This window comes from Procambarus clarkii, chromosome 89 (assembly GCF_040958095.1).
Source record: "Procambarus clarkii isolate CNS0578487 chromosome 89, FALCON_Pclarkii_2.0, whole genome shotgun sequence".
Taxonomy (NCBI): domain Eukaryota; kingdom Metazoa; phylum Arthropoda; class Malacostraca; order Decapoda; family Cambaridae; genus Procambarus; species Procambarus clarkii.
In genome coordinates this window covers 10,526,714-10,547,232 of record NC_091238.1, presented here as the reverse complement: position 1 = coordinate 10,547,232, position 20,519 = coordinate 10,526,714, and the positions used below count along the sequence as shown (strand labels likewise).

Below are 20,519 nucleotides of genomic sequence, written 5' to 3'. Positions count from 1 at the left end.
TGGTGGGTAGAGAATGGTGGCATGTCAGGTGAGGTGAGGGAGGGAGGGAGTGGCAGCCAGTGGCGGGCTGCCACTGGTTGCCACTGCCACTGCCACTCTAGCATACCAACTTAGTGGTTCGTTATGGTGAACATGAATGTAGATCCTTATATATAGCGTCTGTATATAGTGAATAAAAGCAAAAACAGTATTGTGGGAGGAGAATGTGGGTGAGTCAGGTAACTTGAGGGAGGGAGTGAGTGGCTGGCTGGTACACGGCAGTCACTTCTCGTTACTTTTTGACTTATAATAGCAACTCAGTGGTTCGTTATGGTGAACAAAACATGCAGATACTTATATATAACCTGTGTATATAGTGTAATAGCCGACAAAGTATTTGTTCACTGTTTGATGAACATAATTGAATAAAAAATATGCACACCATATTTTTGAGTACAGCGATGATTCACTCATTTTATTCTATAAATATATTACACTACACACTATTGAATAATATTACAGCAAAAAAAATACAAAAAATCAATCAAGAGACATTGAAATAATTAGGTAATTATCTCTTTCTGGCAACTCCGGCCTGACAGCTGGAAAGCAACAGACCGCCTGGGACGCATGCTGAGCCAGCGCCTGTTTTTTGCCAGACTTCCCCGCCCTATAGCGGGCAATATATGCCACTTACGATTTTTTTATTATTTTTCCCATGATCAGTGAACACAAATTAACAGATTAGGAAGAATTTTTTTTTTTTTTTGTATGCGCCTGTGGGTGTCAAATGGTATATTTAAGTTATAACCTATATATATTAAGTTGTATATTTAAGTTATATATATTTAAGTTAAAAGCGAAGCTATACCTAATAAATTCCCTGTAACCTACCTTACCCTTCTATTGTCAACCAATGTCTGTTTTTTCTTTAAAGAGCGCTGTTTGTCGACATAATTGTATTTGTGCTGCTTTTTCATCTATGTTTTCATTTCTTGTTTTCATTCTACTCATTATGCTCAATTAGTATTAAGCTTGTCATTTAAGTTTATCATGCCTGAAACGCTTTGCGTAATAGTGGCTTTAGGCATTGTATGTACTAGCTCTACCTATAAGTCAACCAATCCTTGTAAAAATTTATTGTATGTATGTACCTTACCTAAATAAAATTGTATTGTATTGTATTGTATTGTATATAGCCATGCGCCATTTAAGGGTTAATCACTGCACTGTGCAACGTGCCTTGAGGCTCTCGTAGGTATAGCATAGTATTCAAAACTCCCGCGGCTACACAGGGTTCACATCATCTTCCTCAGGGCTTTCGTAAACAGACACCATATAAAAAAAAATCATGGGCAACATTCCCGGGTGTGAGAGCCTTAGTTCTGAGTGAGCAACCAAGGCTGGCGCATGCAGCATAAGGTAACAGCACTGCTGTTCTGCTTGTGACCATAGCATCACCTAAACATGTCAAAATATATATGTAACTGGTATTATTTAGTCATGATAGTATTACAGAAAAGCCTTTCTGTGATAAAGACTTTATACAATGTTCAGATATCAGTGAATCAATGCTGTTCAAGATGTTCACAACACTAGCCACAGCGCACTGTCATTATTTCGTCCATCTAAGAATCTTCAGACGACTTCTTATGTTCCTTTTCAAAATAAACTTATGGAAAAATATTCATTTACAGGATTTAATGAAAAATTCTGATAATAGCAGGATTGTGGTGAGAATTAGAGATGAGATAATAGATGACTGTGGTGAGAATTAGAGAGCTGTGTGACTTTACATGCAGTGTTTTGTTGCCACTATGTTGTTTGGACACTTACCAGCTTAGTTGTACAGTTATGGTGAATAAAACATGTAGATACTTATATATAACGTGTGTGTACATAGTGTAATAAAACCACAACAGTATTGTGGGAGGAGTGATGTTGGCAAGTTAGGTGTTGAAGGAGTGAAGGAGGGCTGGCTGGTTGTGGCAGTCCACTCTTGTTTTTTGGGTTCACCATATCAACTTAGTGGTTCGTTATGGTGAACACATATGTAGATAGGTATATACAATGTGTGTGTGTATGTAGTATAATAACAGCAAAAACATTGTTTGATTGTATAATATAATATATATGTCACATATATGAGCCCCATAATTTTGAGAATATAGATGTTCAACACATTGAACTATATAAATTCCACAAATTACACACTTTTGAATAATATTACAGCAAAAGAAAAAGAGAAGAAGTGAATGAGAAACATCAACAAAATTGTAAAACATTATATTCGCGGCAACTGCCGGGGCGGCAGTTGCCTACTGGTGGTGGGGCCTAGTGCCTTCAGTGCTCAATCGCTCAGCGCCCATAATTTGCTCAAATTCCAAACTCTATCACAGCTAATGTATGTCAAATAATATTTTTTTTAGTTTCCTATAATCAGAGACTGCATTTTAGCAATACAGTATAATAAGAGAAAATAATTTTTTGGAAAGAATTTATTTTTGGCACACCTTGGTGGTGTCATATTTTAATGCAGAGTAGTGCAGTGGTTAAGCAATATACAGTATTAACCCCAGCATTGCATCACAGTTTATACCTGACATCCCCCAAGTGCATAGAAAAAAATTCTAATTTTTTCCTTTTAATATTGTTAAAATGCATTCCCTGATGGGGAAAAAAGTTTAATGTGACTTACTTTGGCTGTGCACAATAAAACATAGTTTTTGCTGTTATTACACTATATACAAAAATCACATATTCATATATATCTTCATTTTTATGCACCATAACAAATTGTTAAGCAGCTCTGGTGAGAGTGAAAAGAAATCCAAGCACAGATTAGTGTTACAGGCCATCAGCAGAGAATGTAACCTGACACAGCAAAATGCCTCCGTTATTCTATGCACATCACTAAATCTAGCCACAACACTGCTATTATGATCAGATTCCCATCACTAAATCATGAATATGAATCATCTTCCACAAGTTTATTTTCTAAAGGAACATGAGATCACATTTCATGATGTGTAGATGCTCGAAACCACGGCTGTGTGCTGTGAATGTCTTCCTCCTGCATTGAACATCATAACCAGCATTGTCTTCTCTAATATCTGAACTGTGTATATAATCGATCACAGTCAGGATCTTCTATGACACTATCAAGGCAAAATAATCAGTTATTTATTTATTTTGCACATTTTTAGCATATTTGCATAGTGTAAGAAAGAAGTTTAATGTGCTTGAAACTGCATGTGCTCAGGGTTTTCTTCCCGATGCTACCCTTGCACAGTAAGGATTATCTTCCCTGGGGAGTTCAGGATGCACTTCCTATAGGAGGCCTCCGCACTTGGGGTGGTCCTTGCACTTCAGGTATTCTGGTGGTCTTGGGCTGTCTATCTTTCCTCAGATTGGCAGTGATTTTGGCTGGTGGGGTGCACTGAGGTTTGCAAGTCCTGTTTTATACCTAATGGCACGCAAAAGTTTTCCCCTGGATGCTCGTTCTCCACAGTTTAGACCTAGAGGTTCTGGGCTTTTTTTGTTTTTATATTTCTTTTCTGGGGGGAGCCATGTCTGTTCCCCAGAACTATCCAAGCTGATATGGATATTTTAGACTTTGGCATTAGTCAATGTGAATGGAATTCTAGGCCTCTTGGAGACAACGAGCCAGAACCCGGCCCCCTCAGAGAGGCACGAGATACTTCTCTTTTCTATATGGCCTATAGAAATGCACATGTGGTTATGGAGCATTTTATGTCTGCCATCAACTGAGTCAGGCACCCAGAAAGATCAGCATCCCAAAACAATCCCCTATTTTATTTGAAAGTACTACTAAAAGTTAAACGAATGGACAAAACTCCCCCAAATGAAAATGAACAAACGAGCATGACGTCACCTCGTCACCGCGGCATTTCTCTGCACATCACCCCCCCCCCCCCCTTCCCGGGAGGGGAAAGGGGGAGCCCCAGACCCTCATGCCAGCGATCCACCCTTCAGTTCTTTGGCTGATGTGAATAGCAGAGGTCGTGTGACTAGGTTTTTTTTTATGCTTACCTTTCTGGGTGCCTGACCTGGTCGATGGCAGACATAGAATGCTCCATTACCACATGTACATTTCTATAGGCCATTGTTCCTCGTGCCTCTCTGAGGGGGGCCAGGTTCTGGCTCATGGTCCTTGGTAGGCCTAGAACTTTATTCATATCGACTGATGCCAAAGTCTAATATATCCATATCAGCCTCGATAGCTCCGGGAAGCCTCCAGGTCTCGACCAGAAAATGGCATTTCATTACATTCAACGCTGGTTTTTTCACTTTGTCATTTTGTGCTTTGGAGTTCTTCTGTTTTACCTTATTAGGCTTTGCCTAGGGTGATTGTGTGGTTGACCCCCCTTGCTGCCCCCTTGACTTTTCTGTTGGCTCTGGGTGGCCAGGGTTGCCTGTTCCATTCAAGAGTTATCAGCGTAGCATTTGAAATGTCTGGGCTTCCTACAGGGCTCATTCACCCTGCAGGCCCTGGCAAACCCCTCATAGGCTCAGTAGTACTATGGATAGCTTTTCCGCAGCCCGTCCTCCAAAAATGGGGTGGTAAATGTAAGGAGACAAATAAGTGCAATTATGTACTATTCATGGCAGTTAGGAATTGTACTTATTTTCAATTAGTATTAAATCGTACTGTCAAATATATTGTGAATATTTGAGTTTACCTGAAAAACTGAATAGAAAACTACAACCTCACCTAACCATCTTAGTTTTTGAAGATAATAATTTTATTGCTTCTTAATTACAATTACTACTTAACCTATAGCTATATTGATACTACAGTTTTATAAAACTAATAAAACAAAAGTAAAATATATCAATAAATTGTAAAGTAACTCAGGATATTTTAAAATTTTGTATAAAATCTACATTGTTTAATAAACCTGAAATAGAAATTCCTGATATTTAAAACTTGTGTATGGCAATTTGAAATTGAAATCTTCATCCTAAAATTCTGAGTGTCTTAACAGAAAACGAGGAGAATTAAGTTGGGGGAGGGAGTTGGGTAAATGTAACAGCCCCATAAGTGCAGTTATGTACTGTTTATGACAGTAAGAAAGTGTACTTATTACACTTAGTATTAAATCGTACTGTCAATTCGGAGGATGGGTTGCTTTTCCGAGCTCATTCTCGCCTTGTGTGAATTTGAGGAGTGTCGTTTGTGCCACAAGGCGACGTTCATACGTTCTGCCTTCATCACACTGCATGTTGAGTCAGGGACACCTTCAACCCTGAGTCACGTGGGACTTATTTCCCCATGTAATTCATCTTAACCACTTCTCTGCTGAAGTTCAGAAGTTTCAGGCAGAGACCACTTTACATTTGAGGTTTTCTGTTTTGCAGCAGTCTAGGTTGGATCCCTCAGATTTGCTTCGCTTGGTGTTTTGGGAATCGGATTTGGGGGTGTTGATCAACTCAACCGTGTTTCCATCCGCATCCCCCTCTTCTTTCCCCAGTGGGCTGGTTTCGCCCTTCTCCTCCTTCCATGCTTCCGGCTCTGAAGCATCTGAGAGTTTCAGATTCAGGGCGGGGTTTTGCTAAGGAAATGACTTGGGCTGATCTTGGGTTTGCTCCTTCTGATATGGCCGTGGAGGCAGTTGAGCTAAGCAGATCTCGGCGAGGTTTCTGGGTCTTCCTAGCTGATCCCTTCCTTTGAGACCTTTTCCTTAGACTCCGCTTTTCCTTCCTGTACAGTGGACGTGAATGACAGCTTAGCCCCAGGGCCCTCTTATACAGTTCTCGGGGCTTGGGGGGAGTAAGATTGGGGCCCTTGGGTCCTCTTTGATTCTTTGTGGACATTTGTGCCTTATGTGAAGGGTATAATAACGGACAGACAATATGGTTTTCAAACAGGAAATACTGTATAACAAATCTACTTATTTTTTATGATAAGAGCCACAGAGATCCTACAGAAAAGGGATGGCTGGGTTGGCTGTGTCTATCTGGACCTAAAAAAGCCTTTTGACAGAGTCCCATACAAGATGTTGTTCTGGAAACTGTAACATGCTGGAGGGGTGACAGAGCAGAATTCTGACATGGATGAAAAAATTTCTGACAATGTTGAGGGCAGTAATCAGAGACAATGTATCTGGAAGAGTGTTACTAGTAGAGTATCACAGGGTTCAGTTCTTGCACCAGTAATGTTCATCATCTATATAAATGATCTACTAAAAGGAATACAGAATTACAGTATATGAACATGTTTGCAGATGATGCTAAGATACTGAGGAAGACAGGAGACGCAGACAATTGTAATGCCGTTCAAATTGAACTAGATAAAATAAGTGTTTGGAGTGTCAAGTGGCAAATGAAGTCAATGTGAATAAATGTCATGTTATGGAATGTGGACTCGGAGAAAATAGATCACATACAACTTACAAATTACGTGGAAATGAATTGAATAACTCTAATATAGAATGAAGTCTAAGGGTGGTTTTGGATATTAAATTGCCACCAGAGGAACACAAAGAACATTGTGAGAGGGGTGTATGCATCACTTTCCAACTTCAGGCAAGCTTTTAATTATATGAATGGTGAAATACTAAAGAAACTGTTCATGTCTTTTTTGAGACCAAAATTGGAATATCCAGAAGTTGTATGGTGCCCATATCTTAAAAAACACATCAGTAAGCTGGAAAAAGTGCAAAGGCATTCCACAAAATGGCTTCCAGAACTGAAAAACGAGTTATGAGTAGAGGTTCGAGAGGCATTAAATATGCCAAAGCTAGAAGATAGATGAAAAAGAGCCGATATGATCACTGCTTACAAAATAATAACATGAATTTTCCAAATTGACAAAGAGGAATTCCTGAAACCAGCAACTTCAAGAACAAGAGGACACAGAATCAAGCTAAGGAAACAAAGGTGCCAAAAAATATTAGAAAGTTATTTTTTGCAGAGTGATAGACGGTTGGAACAAGTTAATTGAGAAGATGGTGGAGTCCAAAACTGTCAGTAGTTTCAAAGCATTATATGACAAAGTGTACTGGTAAGACGGGACACCACGAGCGTAGGTCTCATCCTGTAACTATACTTTGGTAATTACAGTACAGTATCCACTGTACGTTTTTGTTGTGCATTTATCTTTGTATCCACTCGATTTAACGGCCTCTTATTTACCGATCTGCCGGTTCCACCGACCGGTTTGAGAGACCGGTATCTGGAGCCTCATATACCGGTCTGACGGTCGATAGAACCGTAGGTCGGTATTGGGTTTGTTTTGGCATCAAGGGGCCCCCTCACATTCCAAGCAGGCCGCCGACCTCTCTCATCCCCTCTCACCCCTCACTGCACCTCTCCCCCATACCCTCATTCCTGCTCTCCCCCACACCCTCACTTCTTGCCTCCCCCCCCCACCCCCACCCCCACCCCCCCCAAGAGACCCTTCTAGGAGGTGGCTCAGATTGCCAGCCTGCCAGAGACAGCCTGGAGAATCTCCATCTAATGCAACAAAGCATTCATGAAACAAGTATTTTTATAACTTTTTATTATCCTAATAAAATTACTAAACAAAATCTGTAACCAAAAATATATATGATGATGTACATCAAGAATTTAAGAAACAAATCTGGCTAACTGGGTCTAGTGTGAAGGCTTATCGGAGTGAGCCAGTCCCCTTCCCCACCACCGACACACCTCCCCCACCACCCCTACATCCCATACACTCTCTCCTTCACTGGTTACACAGTTCAACTCAACACCCATCATTCCACCCATCCCTCCCTCCATCCATCACTCCATCCACCGCCCCATCCATTGCTCCATCCATCCTTCCATCCCTCCATCCATCCCGCCATCCATCCATCCCTCCCGCCATCCTTCCATCCATCCATCCCTACCTTTATCCATCCTTCCCTCCCTCCCTCCCTCCCTGTGCCTCCCTCCCTGCCTGCTTCTGATTGCGCAGATATATCCAATAAAGTCACAGAATGAACACTGTTGCCTCATGACGAATCAAAATAATGTGCCGTGAATCTGTGACGTTACAGGGTAGAAGGCACTAGAGCGGTGGACCAAGTGACTGTCTACAAAATATATCTTACCTGAATGTTACTTGAAATATTACCGACACTTAACAACTTCAGAAATACCGGAGCCCCGCATTTAACTACCTGGGTACAGCCCCATATAGGCCATTAAATCGAGTGGATACTGTTAACCACAATAACCTTCTTCTCAAACTGCAAGACCATGCAGTCAGAGGTCACTCCCTCCAATACTTGAATCTTACCTCAGTGCCTGCACCAATATGTTTCTGTGAATGATGCTACTTTTCCCACTCTTTTAATTAACATTGGCATTCCACTGAGAATTCCTAGGAGGGAACAACTTGTGTGGAATAAGTGAGAATTCACTGTATTAAAACATATTCTTTTATGTCATTCAGTTTTGTCTGTTAAAATTTTATGATATACTGTACATACAATTTTGCATTGTTTTTAGTAAAAAAAATAATAGTAGTACAGTAATTGTTCTTAAAAATATGCAAAATTTATCAAAAGATGGTATTTCTGATATTACTTGCAATGGTATTTCAAATACAGTATACCAGGTGGGCTCGAGTAAGAATTAGTCCATTTGATCGAGAGTGCAGTGTATATATAATATTATTAAATACCAATAACTTGATATATAATTTTTAAATTAATTTATAACAGGAGAGAGACACTGAACTTTGGTAGATAATGCAATTTTGAGTAGATTATGATCTTACGTTTTGGCTTGACAGCAGTGGTATGCAGCACAGGTGACAATGCTGTGTTCATGGCTGAGTGAGAGACTAGATCACAATCTCCATCCATATCAGTGCACTTGTCTTGCCCATATTGTTAAGGTGAGTTAGGTGTCCATGAAGAGGATGGACTTTCACAAACAGTGAGTATATTTTACTTTCTATAAGTGTTCCCTAGCATTTATTTTGCATCTTTTTAAACACTTCCTAATGCTATGTTGATTGAGGTTGATTGCACAAGCAGTTTCAGTTTCATTTAGTTATTTGAATTATGTTTTGTTCAGTAGAAAAATTGTTGCAGAGTATGAATTTAAAGTTTTCCACTGTAATTGAATCGGAAATGGATTTGCACTAGTTAGCAAATAAGTTACCCTTTTAGTATGTCACATGTTAAGAAGTTATATTTTCTTGGGAAAAATGTAATTTTGATAGACAAATGTTATTATTTTAATATGCTTCATAATATATAGCACTATTTTATAATTACAGAAATAATTGCATATATAAGATATATTTTCATTTTTCCCTTGAAAACGATGCTATGCAAATTTTATAGTTTCTTTTCTTTTTGCCTTTCCATCCTTCCCCCTGTGGCCATTTATCTCCTATCCCATGTTGCTTCTGTCCTACCCTCAGTTTCCTTTCCAGAAGATAGAACTAGACTGGTCATCAATTCTTAGGAGAATATTAGCAGATGACATCACTAAAGTATAGATACGTGCTTCAGCTGTAGAAATAATAGAACCAGGAATATGGGCATCTAGTGTCAGATTGACCTGAAGCCTCATTCTATCTGTCTGGTCTTCATCTCTCACCTGCACCAACCACCATCAACCTGAGGCCCTGTTTATTTGCTTTTTTTCAGCTCATATTCTCAGATTTCACAGCGTATGGGCTAGGTCACGAACAGACTGGGATACAGGCCTACGTAGTGGTGAGTCAGCGAGTGGAGGCAGAGCACCAACGACTCATACGAGGCGGCAAACTCAAGGAATAAGTCATCCCTTCCCGTCGTCAAAAACATGTCCCGTGTTGTTGTCTTAGGCTTTGGCTCTTTCTATGGCAGGATGAGTGTTTAAATATATTTTTGTCTGAGAAAAGTGATTGATTATTAGTTTATTTTAAAACATTTATACAGTTTTGTAAGAGTTAACTTAGTCCATTAAAAAGTGGAGGCAAAGGTGTATTTAAAAAATCATCATAAATTAATATTTTTGTAAATGTGAGATTATATTTAGAATTTAGAACTAAGAATGTGCATGATATATATATGAAAAACTTTTATACAAATAAAAATGTAGATTTAGGTGAGGAGCTCAGACTGAGTATTTTAAGCACTCTACCTGAACACAGACTATGACTTCCCTTTGGCCCCTGGAAGTCGCTCGAACTACTGTGGAGAAGGTGGCCACTGATGACCTACTTTACGTGTGTAATCACATCTTCTAGAAGCTTAACTCTAACACAGTTTTGATGTTTATATTTTGCTGCGCTGTCCTCTAAATTGGGCTACAATCTTGAAGTTTTACTCAAGGTCAATATGTGCTTATTTGGGTGCTATTTTGGTTCATTGTTTTCCCTCAAGATTGCAGCTCAGGTAGTGAATCAGAAATGATAAAAAGGACATATTTATATACTGATCCTTATTAAATATCCAAAACTATGATAATTATGAAACTTAAGTGATACTGAAGAAGTCTACTTATGAATGCTCATTAACTGCCTCCATTTCTGTAGCATGCAAGGCACTGTTGAACTTGAGACAAAGTTGATATTCTTCTGAAAGCTTCAGAATGCATTTGAAGCTCAACTACATTGCATATTGAAGGTATTTAATGGAAAAAGATAGCGTTGTAATACAAAGAATGACTTGTCTCACAAGTAATCCTGTTGTATCCAGAATGGCATGTACATATTTCCTTTTTTCCAAAGCTGCTTCTCTCTTCTGATACTGATTTCTGTTGCCTTATGGTGCTTATTTCCTATTAGGTATCAAACCTTTCTAACTGATATATTATGAGACTTAAACAAAGCTGTTTTGTTAATGATTGCTAGTGATAATGAAATTCTAACACAATTCAAACCAATATAAACTGAAAAAAAGACACCAATAATTAGTGAATTAAATACTGTATATACATTAGGTTCTACAAATGAACAAGTTAACTGGTTTCATGTATTTCACTTTCCTCTTAACATGACATTTATGGCTAGTATAAAGCTGTAGGTTTGACCTTTAAGACTCAATCTGACCAGTGTGACTACTGGTTATTGATAATATTATTCAACTCTCCTTATAAAGATAGTGTAAACACATTTTTTTTTTAGCTGATTTTATAGGTAACGATGAACATTCAGGTTCTTGATCTTGAACTTGCAAATCCTACATCCCACTTTATAACTTCATAACCACATTTAGCAATTCAGAGGTTCAGGGATTTCATTTGCTATTCTTACATCCTGTTGCTTGATGTTACAGTATTTGGAAAGGCAAACAAGCACAGCTGTCTTGACAATTCTTTATCTAAGTCTTTCATGGGCAACTTGTTTTCTGTCTAAATTACTGGTTTACCCAATGGTTATATCCTTTATTACTCATAGAGCAGAAGTTACTCTTGGTGTGTGTGTTCTGCAAGGTTACCAGGCAAGCTTATAGTTGTGGCTTCCGGTGTCTCTCACATTATATGTTGGGAACACAAGTTATCTCACAAGTCTGTGAGATCTGCTGTTGTGCTTTGTTTGCCAGTCATGTAGCCCCTCACCCTCTCCTGGTATTCACAATGACTAACAGCATCATTTTTGCCAGTAGTGAAGCAAACAAACAAGGATTTGACAATAACTTGAGGGAAGTGTCAGTTCAGTCCTTGGTTTCATGTCACTAATAGTCAACAAGGAAGTATTCCTGTGGTGGTGCAAAAAGGTGGTTTGTGTATTCTTGTTTTGCTAGATATTCTTAATTTCACAGATATGTGAAAGATTAAGTTGGCTTCATGTGAGTGTGTATTTTTTTGTTTGTTTCATCACCATTGTAAATTTAAATGTTGATGATAAATTCAGAGCTATGATCTCTTTCGGTGATGATTAAGCAGACATACTTTTTTAGAAGTTTTTGTAAAATTCAGGAAACCGACCCTTCACTGTGTATTTGCCTGAATTTACTTGATGGACATTGTGAGTCAAATTATGTAAATACTGTACTTCATATTTAGATTATTTGAAAAAATATGTAATGGTTATGTTACAGAGTTTACATATAATTCTAGTGATTTTATTTTTACCAGTCATAAATTACAATGTTTTGAGTAAATCTGCTTAAGTAGCACAATGCTACACATATACTACCCCTCCTAGGTCAACCCGTTCTCGCAAATTTAATAAGTCAATATTGACTTATTAAATATGTGCATAGGTGACATACTTAACATAATAGATACCCTTAAAAAGATTCATAGAAAACACCGACCTTACCTAACCTTGTTAGTATCTTAAGATAAGCATCTTATAGCTTCGTAATTATAATTATTACCTAACCTATAATAGGTATAGGTTAAGTAATAATTGTAATTACGAAGCAATAAGATGCTTATCTTATGCCTAGGTGGTAAATATATAGCCAAACACTTCAAGCTCCTCCCGAGCCTTACAGATTACAGGTTAACTTAGATTCATGATTACCAGGCCCATTTTTCCTTGACTGCCCACCATAAACACAAATTTGCTGTGCTTAATAGATCGTAATTAAGATAATTGTTGGTACTGAAGTTTCAGAGGTGATAAATGATAATTAGATCGTCACTCTATAAATGAACTTTAATAAATGCTGAAGATTAAAAGAGCCAGAGTTGAATGTAATGAAATACATCTTTATGGTTGGGCCTTGGTAGCTCCCTGAAGAGCTTGCTGAGATGGTTTCTCCCTACTATTGTCAAATCAGCTGTTTGAGTCCTGTATGACCTAGTGGGAACCAGAGCCAGAACCTGGCTCCCTCACAGAGGCACAGGGAACAGGCAATTGTTATGATTACCCTCACTGAAAAGGCACCCAGAAATAATGTAATATGGACAACTGCTAAGTTCACAGAAAACACAAAATTGAAACGGCCAAATGATTCCCCAATCAATTCAGACCCAAATGATTCACTCATAACGAGCTCAAACATCATAGTGCAAATGGCTGCCAACAGATTGCACCCTGGGAGCTCTAGGCTCCCTCACCTGCAATAAATCAGTCCAAAGCTGATAAACTATGAACAGATGCACATGGTAAGGGTGGGGGTAGGGAATCAGCGAGCTACTGAGGCCCTACTGGAAAGATGCATTTCATTATATTAAATGTTGGTTTTCTGGAATCTTTGTTAACTCCCTGAAGCTATCTAACAACAGAGAAGATGGAAAAAATATTGGACCTACCAAGAAGGAGGAGACAGGCCTCCAAAACCCCCGAACCCGAGTAGCAGCCCACATGTTATCGAATACAGTGTCCAAAGCAACAAACTTGTGGCTTGGGATGCTGTAGCAGTAGGAACAATTCCCTGTTCCCTGTACCTCTGTGAGGGTAAGGTCCAGGTTCTGGGTTTAGTCCTTAGTAGGCCATTCAGGATGCCTATGACTGATATTACCCAACTGGGGAGAGCCATCTCAGCAAAATAGCTTCAGGAAGCCACTAGAAGCTCCTCCATAAAAGTATATTTATTATCTGAAAATACTAGGCAAAGCAAATGTAAATTTTGACAAGTTTTGCATAAGATTCTCATCTCTAAAGCATCTTTAAAAGTTACTACAACTACATCTGCAGAGCTTGTAGTGTTAGTGCCTGTCTTTCTGACTTGGGTTTCAAATCTATCTGTACAAAGTTTTTATACCTTCCTGAGTAGAAATCAAATTAGTTTTTCATATACACATGCACACACGGAGGAATATCACTAGTGGAGTCCCACAGTCTTTGTACCACTGCCAGTGATGTTCATTGCAAATGTAAATGATCTACCTGAAGGGATATATAGTTATATGAATATGTTTGTGAATTATGTTAAGCTACTGAGGTGAGTAAATAACCTAAACAACTGGAATGTTTTTAAAAATGATTAGACAAAATCAGCACATGGAGCAGAACAGGGCTGATTGGTTCACTGTGGACAAATGCCAAGTAATGAAGTGAGGTATAAGTGAAATTAGGCCACATTCAGCTTACAAATTATATATAAAAAAGACCAACATATGTAATAAACTGTCACAACAGGACCACATCAAGAGAATAATAAAAGTGGCCTACACTAATCTGCTCAGTTTCAAAATTGTCTTTAAATATATTGTTGGAGATATGTTAAAAAAAAAAATAATTGGCCCCCTCAGAGAGGCACCAGGAGCAATGGCCTATAGACACCCCTCCCCCCCTCCTTCTAGAAGGAGGGAACCAAGGAACCCAATAGAACCTAGAACCGAACCCGGGGAGGATTCAAACCCATATCAAACTCATACAGGGAGAGGGGATAGGAAAAACCTATTCCCGTGTAACATCAAGCCCCACGCCAAGGGTACTAACACCCAAGCGGAGTCAAACGGGGCCCAAACCCTTCCAAGTCTCGGGATCCTCCACGTCAGGACCCAGGGCTGAGCCATCCTCCAAACCCTCTGGCTCTGAAGAAAGGCAGAGTCCACTGGAAAAGCAGGAATGAAGGGGGTGGGGCTCCACTGGCACGACTGAAAAGCCCCGTAGGAGGAACAGGCTTGAATGCCTCCGCCGCTGATCTAGAAGGGGGAATCCCCAAAGCTGCCCAAGTCTCATCGCCGACAAAGCCCTGCCCTGACTCCAAAACCCTCAGATGTTTGGGAGCCGGAAGCAGGGTGAACTACAGCAAGGGAAGGACAAGGGGGCATGGACGAAATCAGAGTCAAAGCAACTAACACCCTCCAACTCCCGGTCCCTATAACCAAAGCGGGATAGTCGCAGGGCATCCGGAAAGGCAATTAACCTAGAGCATTTGCAGCAACCTAAACCGCGCATGCAACGCAGATGCTGCTTGCACCCGATCAACAGCAATATCAGACTGGAGTACATGTAAGGAACACCACTCGCAAGACTCCAGGTCAAAGATGTCATCGACCCAACAGACAGCACAGCGGAGGCAAAGACAGTGAATGTCACTCTGGGACAAGGGGACAGAGCAACCTTCAAACTCGCACGAAGCGAGGTGGGACTTAGGTTTCCTCCATCAGACCAGTGAGCCCCAATGGGAGTTCCCAGGGCCCTTAGGCTGACTGCTATAGGAAGCCCAGGCAAGGTACTTCTAACCGGTTATTCCGTGGCTACCAAGCAAACAAACTAAAAGCTGAAACTCTGCGACGTGTGCAATCATTGGGACTTAGTGGAGAGTCATCAAAATCATACAAGAGGTCCTGCAGCCACACCAGGCAGACCCCCACCAGGCAAAGCAAAACAAAAGAAAAATAAAAAACCCGTAAAAGCACAACGTCCCCATGGGAACAGAACCGGCCACTATGCATATATCAGACAGCTACACAGTACCTTGTGCCCCAGCCTGCAACGATACTACCTCCTATCAAAGGACAAACAGGAATAAGAACTCGAGCTAACCCCAAGCGCGGGCAATCACCGAGCAGCAAAAGAACCATGCAGAGGTAGTCTCCCGAATGGCTCATGGAAGATAATCCTAAACTGCAAGGGCAGTACTTAGAGGGCACCTAGGGAAGGTGATACATGCAGCCCCAGTACTCTTGTGTTACTCCACACCACCACACAGTAGACCAACACCACTATGGACAGCACTGCTCTTTTTTACCTGCAACATTTAATTACATTTAATGCTGATTTTCTGGGGAGAGTCCATTGTAGCTCCCTGAAGCTACCTACCCATAGAGAAGGAAAACAAGAGGACTAACCAGGGAGGAGGGAGCACTTCAGTTACCACAACAAAAAAGAAACCACAGGCTGAGATACATGACCCAAGGCCAAAGAGGAGAAGAAACATTTACAAGATACCAGGCTGCCAAGACCCTGTTTGACCTCCAAAACCCCCCACACCCTAGTATTGCTTCAACACACATTAACAACACAGCCAAGGAGCAGCAAACTTATGAACACCAGTCTCTGTGGTGCAGTGGTAAGACACTCTCCTGGCGTTCCGCGAGCGCTTTGTCATGGGTTCGTATCCTGGCCGGGGAGGATTTACTGGGCGCAAATCCTTAACTGTAGCCTCTGTTTAACTCAACAGTAAAATGAGTACTTGGTTGTAAAAACTATTCTTCGCGGCGGAGATCGTATTCCAGGGACCTGCCCAAAACGCTATGCGTACTAGTGGCTGTACAAGAATGTAACAACCCTTGTATATATCTCAAAAAAAAAAGAAAAAAAAGAAAAAAGAAAAAAAACAGCATGGGCGCAAGGGTAGACCGCAGACTGACTTGACTGAAGAACACTGCAGACGACCTGAGAAAGACGAGGCCCAGAACAGGGAACCATGGAACCGGATCAAACCACAATGAGTCTTCAGAAACAAGAGTTGCTGGCATGATGGTAGCAGTGAAGAATCACCACCAGACAAAGCACACAAAGCACTTCCAGCCGAACCAACCAAGCATCAACCACCAAAGGACTCCTCTGGAAGCCAACCAACACATTCTTTGCCAGAAAAGGAGCTGCTTGCTGCAGACAAACAAAATGACCCACAGGGCCGAAGGAACAAAAACACCGACATCAAAGGAGAGCACGACACTCACCCACGTGACAACCGAAGTTAAGATATCTTTAAATACAGCACAGTACAGTATATAACAAAAAAACAATTATGTTAGAAACAGAGCCTCACAAAAACAGTTATAGACTGAAGGGGACTTTGGAAAATGAAAAGAAGAAAGGAAGAAAAGAACATGATCAAAGACCAAGCAGGCTCAAGTGATGCATGAGCAGGCCGGAGGGGAAACAGTGCCCGAGAAAATATATGAAACGGGGCCGAGGAAGTATTGACCTTGAATGCAAGCTGACTAGCATCAGGTATAGAAAGGGCCACAGAAGAAGGAATTTAAAGAAATTAAGAAAATTTTTAGGCGAGGGTGAAGGCCTTGCAATACAATATGGTCGAAGTGCTCTGAAATGGCTTATACATAATTACAAAATGACGAGAAAGGGTAACTGTGGGTACCTCTCGGAGGCAGACAGAAAAAGATTAAAATTGAAGAAGGGTAGGAAAGAAGATAAATTAAAAAGTCTACAAATTAAAATATGCCTTTCCTTGTCAGACATTGTTCAGGGCTAGGCTTGCCACTTGCCAACAATGCTTCCCTTCTACCTGACATGTTTGACCATTTGCATAATGAGTCAGACAGCCAACATCCATTGCTTCTGAGAGGTCTATTAATCTAATAATCACTGCTGAATGAAACGAGATGGTTTATTAAGTAAATTCTGATTCAGACTGTATCTTGTAGATTTCAGGTTGTGCTTCAGTGTTTTTTAATGATGTTTGTTCTTCCTGGTGGTCTGTTGCCTCCTTGCGAGCTTGTGCCTTGCAGTACAGGCATTTGTGGTCCATTAAAATAAATCAATTAATGGAAAAATTAACTTAAAAGATAAGAGATTGATATGAATACTGAAATATTATTAGAACAGTTCGATTAAATTTAATTGTGATAATAACCATTATATTGGATGTAATCTTAATGATTGTGAGTAGCATAAGGATAGTTTAGCACACTGATGATGTTCAAATTGCTGAGATCTAATTGGAAATTAAGGTGAGGCTGGTATGTTTTAGCAATAATATAGGATACAGGTGCAGTATATATACCAGGTGAAACTAACAGAGAAATCAAATGTTTTCTAAAAAAAAAAGTGTCTTTTGGAATTGATTAAATGTTTTACAATTCTGTCTATTCCATGCTTTAAGCCTCTATTTATAAATGGCATATTTAGTCAGATTAAGTTGAACTCTGGAAATGTTGAAGATACTGTTAATATATTTCATGTAAAAACTCACATTTTGTTACATCCCTTCAGGAAAAATCTCAGCTCTGGGTTAGCATTACAGCACAGTTTTGTAAATGTAGAGAGCATTGAGGGTAAGTTGACCAAACTATACACTAGAAAGTGAAGGGACGACAACGTTTCGGTCCGTCCTGGATCGTTCTCAAGTCGAATGTGAACCGAGGACCGAAACGTTGTCGTCCCTTCATTTTCTAGTGTGTGGTTTGGTCAACATATTTCAGCCACATTATTGTGACTCCTCATCTGCATTGAGGGTAAGTTATGGTGCTGTATGTTGTCTGAATACAGAGTTACTTATGTTTCTAATAGCAGAGTTTTGCTGGGTAATGATGGGGGGTTGAGGTAGTAGTAGTTGAACCTCAGGTATAGATCCCATAAGTGAAATATGGATAAATGGAGTGAATAGTAAAGCAGCAGTGGAGTAGAGCAGAGTAGAGAATATAATACAAAGTTTTTTATAGGTCAAAATTATGTACAGGTAGAACAACGATGCCACGATAACACAGTAGGGCTGAAGTTGTTTTAAAAAATTTATGTTCACTAATAAAATAAATGTTCCTGTGATAATTTAACTTGTGTACAATATCTGGGTAAATAGCAAAAATGAGAATAGGTCCACAGACATTACAAAACAGGATCTAATATAATTTGTCAATGAAAATTCAAATTCAACACCTGAAATTACAAACTTGAGATTTTTCTGTACAAGGAAAATATAGACAATGTACTTTTGGTTATAATTGAGTTTTAAAATCCATAGAAGAACTTCCATTGTAATGGACTCTATTATCATCATGAGTACTGTACTGCATTTCTCTTTGACCAGTTTCACCCTGCAACTGCGTGTTGAGGTTCATCAGTGCGGTTTCAATTTTGTGATATTATTTTCCATCCAATTCAGTTCTTATAAGCTAACATCCCATTAGCTAATGTTCACAGATGATGCCACTGCTATAGGCATGGTACATACATAATTATTTATTCGCTTTGTGGCGGTGTAGATTACTGAAACTTCTCCCACTGCCACTCCAGTAACTTCTTACAAACATTTTGTATTTTGTGTCTTGCATTGTTCCTGTTTCTTGTACATATCTTCAGTAATCTTGTTGCTGGAATATTTATCACTTTACATATTTTTAATTTTTTACAGTGCTTGAAGAGGTAATTGTACAGTGGTACACGTGTATGACATGCAGAGTTTTCAAGAAATGGTTACAAAGGATGTTACAATGTATGAACACTGACAATGTACAGCAGTTTAAAAAAAAAGAGTTTACATGTTATCTTTTCTTATTTAATTCAGGAAGTGACTGATATATACACTGAGAGGTGTACCTCACTTCTTGGTGTATATACACAAAGTATAATTTAGTCCTGAACTGTTCAGGACTGAAGTATACTTGGTGGTTGGTCAGTAAGCTACTGTGGTGGCCTTATTAACCTTTCAGAGGTTAATAGGCCTTAAGCCCAACACCAAACCAGGAAATTACATTAACAGAGATAGAAAATAAAATATCTTATCCACATTAAATTACTACAACAATTAAAAGTGAAATTATTCATATAATGAATATTGTTAATGACAATAAATTCCTATGAATCAAAATGTCACTAACTAATGTACATATTTGAATCATATGCAGTACTCTATTATCTCCAAGAAATAAATGAACAGATACTATTAATTATTAGTAGAGTTAACTTCAGGGTTGTGTAATTTATCTGTAAATACAGTATACTGTATAAGAAATTACATTTCAATATGCCTTTTAACATTATCAAATAAGCCTTATTATAATGATAATTGTACATGGTCAGTATCATATATACAATTTTAGACAAAAGATTTAGTTTAGGGATTAATTTATCACATTTTATTTAAATTGTTAATAGTGGAATACAAAAATGTTATATATTATGCAATAATCACTTAGGCTAGATATATCACAAGACACTTATCTCTCATAAACAAAAACTATAAACCTACCTCAGAGTCTTCAAAAAGTGCATCCAATATATATATATAAAGTATTATCAAACATGACTGGAAAATTGTCTCAAGTTAAAGAAAAAGAAAAAAGGCAGCCAATGACCTGTAATGAACCAGTTAATTATCTGCAGAGATCAATCCCTTGTCAGTGGTCAGTGCTGGCCCATTAGATATGTAAGTGAACTTAATAAGTAAGTGAATTTATATAGTAATTTTCTCTTATGATGTTAATCTTCATTATAGGCCCTAAATAATAATTTTACCTCGACTACAAATCCCCCTTGATACATTTTACTGTATTCACTGTGTATTTGTCATAGTGTATTGCATGATCTTAATGCAGCAACTTAGCATGTTGTAGTGCTGATGGTGTGCAATGTGGATGGTTTGTGAATGATTATTTTCAAGCTTTTGTGTTCAGATTGCATGCTAATAAACAGTTACATTTTGCACGTAGCAATTAGTTTTCTTAGCTCCGTAATACCACTACTTGTGCTATCACAAGAGGTTTCTTAGTGTACTGTTGTTGAGTATGCCATCCTTTGTAAAGTGAATAACAAATGAACTGGTAACTGCCATATGTCATATATAAACACTAGTGACTTTCTCTCTCCCATATATTATAATATATATATATATATATATATATATATATATATATATATATATATATATATATATATATATATATATATATATATATATATATATATATATATATATATATATATAGATATATATATATATATATATATATATATATATATATATATATATATA

General features: G+C 38.8%; 1 protein-coding gene across 31 annotated transcripts in view; it reads left to right on the top strand.

The window, feature by feature from the left end:
* The window catches only part of Cadps (calcium-dependent secretion activator 1), a 537,366-nt gene that overhangs the window by 481,920 nt on the left and 34,927 nt on the right, over window positions 1–20,519 (top strand). For 21 of the 31 annotated variants that reach the window (XM_069317990.1, XM_069317986.1, XM_069317987.1 and 18 more), the window contains one exon: window positions 8,747–8,851. In XM_069317990.1, the coding sequence (XP_069174091.1) occupies window positions 8,747–8,851 (105 nt within the window). Of the gene's footprint in view, window positions 1–8,746; window positions 8,852–9,614; window positions 20,196–20,519 lie in introns of those variants that run through there. The other 10 variants (XM_069318004.1, XM_069318006.1, XM_069318005.1 and 7 more) reach the window with 1 other exon arrangement.